Here is a 3,572-nt window from a genome sequence, read left to right on the forward strand (position 1 = left end):
AGTCTCGGTAGCTGCACAAATACAGATGTACCTAATGTATTAATAAAACCAAAATCCAGACGGAGTACAATTAACACTATCAACCACCAGAGGAGGTTGTGGCTAGCAAGCCAAACGTTAACTGTACATATTTAAATTTCTTTATATATATTTTTTCTAAGTGTATATTATATATGTCAGACTACAAAAAAATCTAAAAAATACAGCACTAATATAGTAAAACATTTTGCACTGCACATTTTTGTATTTATGCCAACCCAAAGGGGTTGGACTTTAGACTGGAATTGTACTAAGGTATGTACAAATCTATCCTAAACTACTTAGCTACTTTTTTAGGTAGGATTGACTTCCAACTAATACTGTATTAGACAGTACTGGCACATTATTATTTAATATTGCGCTGACCCTGAACATGATGGGATTTATTATTTACATTAATTGTGTAATTCTTTATTATTTGTGTACCTCTCTTGGTGCTACTGTGTCACTATACCAACTTAAAGGTGATAATGAAGAGCTAGCCCCATGGTGTAACCGTAGTGGCACTTAAATATCACTCAAATCTTAGCTATTTACTGTTAGGTAGGTCAGGTAACCTCTAGGTGAGGTAGTACATAGCCTAATCAAAAAAATATTAGGCTATCATCACGATGCTTACAACTAATGAACGAGTGTCCAAGTAACATCAGTAACAATTACTCAAGCTCTACAAAGCTTGAATATAAAGTCTCCATGGCTACTCACGAAAAATTGAAGAGATCACTAATTGGCCTCAAAGGTCATTTAACCCGATTGCTTAATAAGTCAGAAAACTTATCTAAGGCAACCCTAGTTGATTACCATCAGTTAGAAATATCTCTGAGAGTAGCTAATCTCAAATTCGAACAAGTCAAGACTATGACTGGGTCTTACATCAGTATATTAACTGATAGTGACACTGATCCTGATGAATAGATCAAGCTATAGCAGAAACATTTCAATATGAAGATGACACCCAAGACAAATTTAATGTTCTACTTGATTTAGTAGAAAAACATAAAGTAACTCCAAACGTTGCTGTATCTCAATCCCAGTCCCATACAAGCAGAGGCACATTTTCCTTCTTTGGACTTGCCCACATTTGCTGGACTGGATGAAGAAAATTGGGATACATTTTGGATATCATTTAATGCTCATATACATTCTAGAACAGTGCTATTCAACCTGGGGTGGACAGTCCACCTTATAGTGGACAAGATTGAGGGGTGGATAGCTGTCTAGGTATGGACTACTGGGTGGACGAGATCCTCACCTTCACGTGTCTGTATAATGTACAAGAGACTCTCTCTTTTTCTTTCTCTCTTTCCTATATTTCTTAAAATACATATTTACCTATTGTAACATCGAGGTTTCCACCTCGCCTTCTCGCAAGACCCCGATAGTACAACCACGCGAGGGGACTGTCTCGCCATTGGTTGTCACGAATCACGCAGCTGAGTTCCCGCTCTCAATTGGCTGAATTAGCAACACTGTCAACTGTGGACTCGGGGAGTGGTGAATGGTATATCAGTTATTACTGCAGTGTAACTGCATTTGTTCACTTCACGTTGAACATATATACAAAAACATATCGGTTTTTTATAAGTGAACCTGCACCTCTTGTGACTCCTGTGTGTAAGTAATACTTATTATTATTATTATTATTATTATTATTATTATTATTATTATTATTATTATTATTATTATTATTATTATTACAACTTACCTTTAATACAATCTTAGGGGAACTAATTGGTTTTGTTATTATATTTTAAAATTATATTTAAATCAAGTATTATTTCCACATAAATTCTCATTAGTTATTTTGTCTTAGTACTGTGTCGTTCCCATTTTGATTAGTTTGGTTTCAGATTTTATATTTGAATTAATACGCATTATTATAACAAAAAAACTAATTCATCCTTATTTATTTTCCAGATTTCAACATTATTGCTCAACTTTTGCAGGTCATGTCAATTTACAAGTACTTCAAAAAAGATTGATGACAATCCTGAGCCTGCAAACCCTATTGCAGTTGGTGAAGCAGCTGATGCAAGAAGAAAAGGTGATGTTTCAAATCAAGATGAAGCTGCATCACAGGACCTCACAGAGTAAAAGGAGGCATCCAAAAAGGATTCATCTTCATCAGATAAAAAGCGACGAAAACGGTGGAATGATGAGCACATTGTATTTGGATTCTTCCGGCCAGTACATGAAGCTTCAAAACCCTTCCCACCAGACAAGTGCTTCTTTTGTAATGTACAGTAATGAAAATGTTGTTCTTTCAAAACTTGCGCGGCATTTAAAGACGAAGCATCCTGAACACCAAAACAAATCTAAGCAATTTTTTGAGGCAACTTTGGAAGCATACTTGAAGTAACAGTCGAACTCTAAAAGTCAAGTTAAGCCTTCTGACATGAAAACACCTACTCTTGCTTCTCTTAAGATGACACACATTGTTCTTCAGAAAAACAGCCATTTACTGAACTTAAAAATGTAGTACTGTCGTGTCTTGAAGTAGCAGCTGACCTTATACATGGAGGGAAAGATGCAGTGAAGAAAGAGAAGCAGATTCCGTTGTCTGATACTACAATAAGTCGTCGGTCTGTGATGTTAGCAGATGACCTGAAGGAACAGCTTGTTAAAAAATTGCGTCTAGTCGCTTCGTTTGGCATTCAACTGGATGAAACCACAGACATAGAAGGAGAAGCACAGCAGATTGTTTACAGTCGGTTATCAGACTTACAAGAGAAAACCATTGTTGAACATTATTTGTGGTGCCTCCAACTGGCCGAAGAAACAACAGCACACAACATTTTTCAGAAACTTCATGATTTCATTATTGAAGAGGGCATTGACTGGTCAAAATGCTAGTCTGTTACTACTGATGGTGTAAAAGCTATGGTCAGTGCAATCAATGGCGTTGTAAAGAAAATCCAAGTGGTCTCACCAAATTGTATCGCAATTCACTGCGTGATTCACAGGGAAATGTTAGTCGGAAAGCGACTGAATGAAGCTAGAAATGCTAAGGAGAAAAGTGACTTTGAGCTTCTACTTGATGTTGTCAAAATAGTTAATCATATCTGTGCACATGCAAAAAAGCATAGAATGTTTCGTGAGTTGTGTAAGGATATGGAAGCTAATTTCACAAAACTCCTCCTTCATATTGAAGTACGTTGGCTATCTCGAGGGAAGGTTCCTAATCGAGTGTATGCATTGAGAGAGCAGCTCTGTGTTTTCTTTATTGAGGAAGCAAACCCCATGGCAGTTAAATGCTAGGATGTGCTCTGGCTGGCAAAATTGTCTTACATGACTTCATTGTGACACCTACATGCAAAATTGTCCTACATGGATCACTGTGATGTTCTTTTGGAGCTTCGAGCGGATTATTCACAAAAAGCAGTTTTCAAGACATTTAGCCATCCTATGGATTTCTGGGTTACCCTGCTTGATATTCCAGAGTACAAGGATCTAGCTGAGCAGACAATAGCCATATTTGTACAGGTGCCAAAATCATATTTGTGTGAGCAAGGGTTCTCTAGTTTAGTTTTGGT

The 3,572-nt window shown here is 36.9% G+C and overlaps 1 protein-coding gene across 1 annotated transcript; it reads left to right on the forward strand.

Annotated features, from left to right (window-relative positions):
• Window positions 1–650: 650 nt before the first annotated feature.
• Window positions 651–2,892, forward strand: LOC138352248 (protein FAM200C-like). The gene is made up of 3 exons (XM_069304580.1): window positions 651–679; window positions 1,986–2,083; window positions 2,486–2,892. The coding sequence occupies exons 1-3, from the start codon at window positions 651–653 to the stop codon at window positions 2,890–2,892; spliced, it is 534 nt and encodes a 177-aa protein (XP_069160681.1).
• The last annotated feature ends 680 nt before the right edge of the window (window positions 2,893–3,572 follow it).

This window comes from Procambarus clarkii, chromosome 5 (assembly GCF_040958095.1).
Source record: "Procambarus clarkii isolate CNS0578487 chromosome 5, FALCON_Pclarkii_2.0, whole genome shotgun sequence".
NCBI classification, from domain to species: Eukaryota; Metazoa; Arthropoda; class Malacostraca; order Decapoda; family Cambaridae; genus Procambarus; species Procambarus clarkii.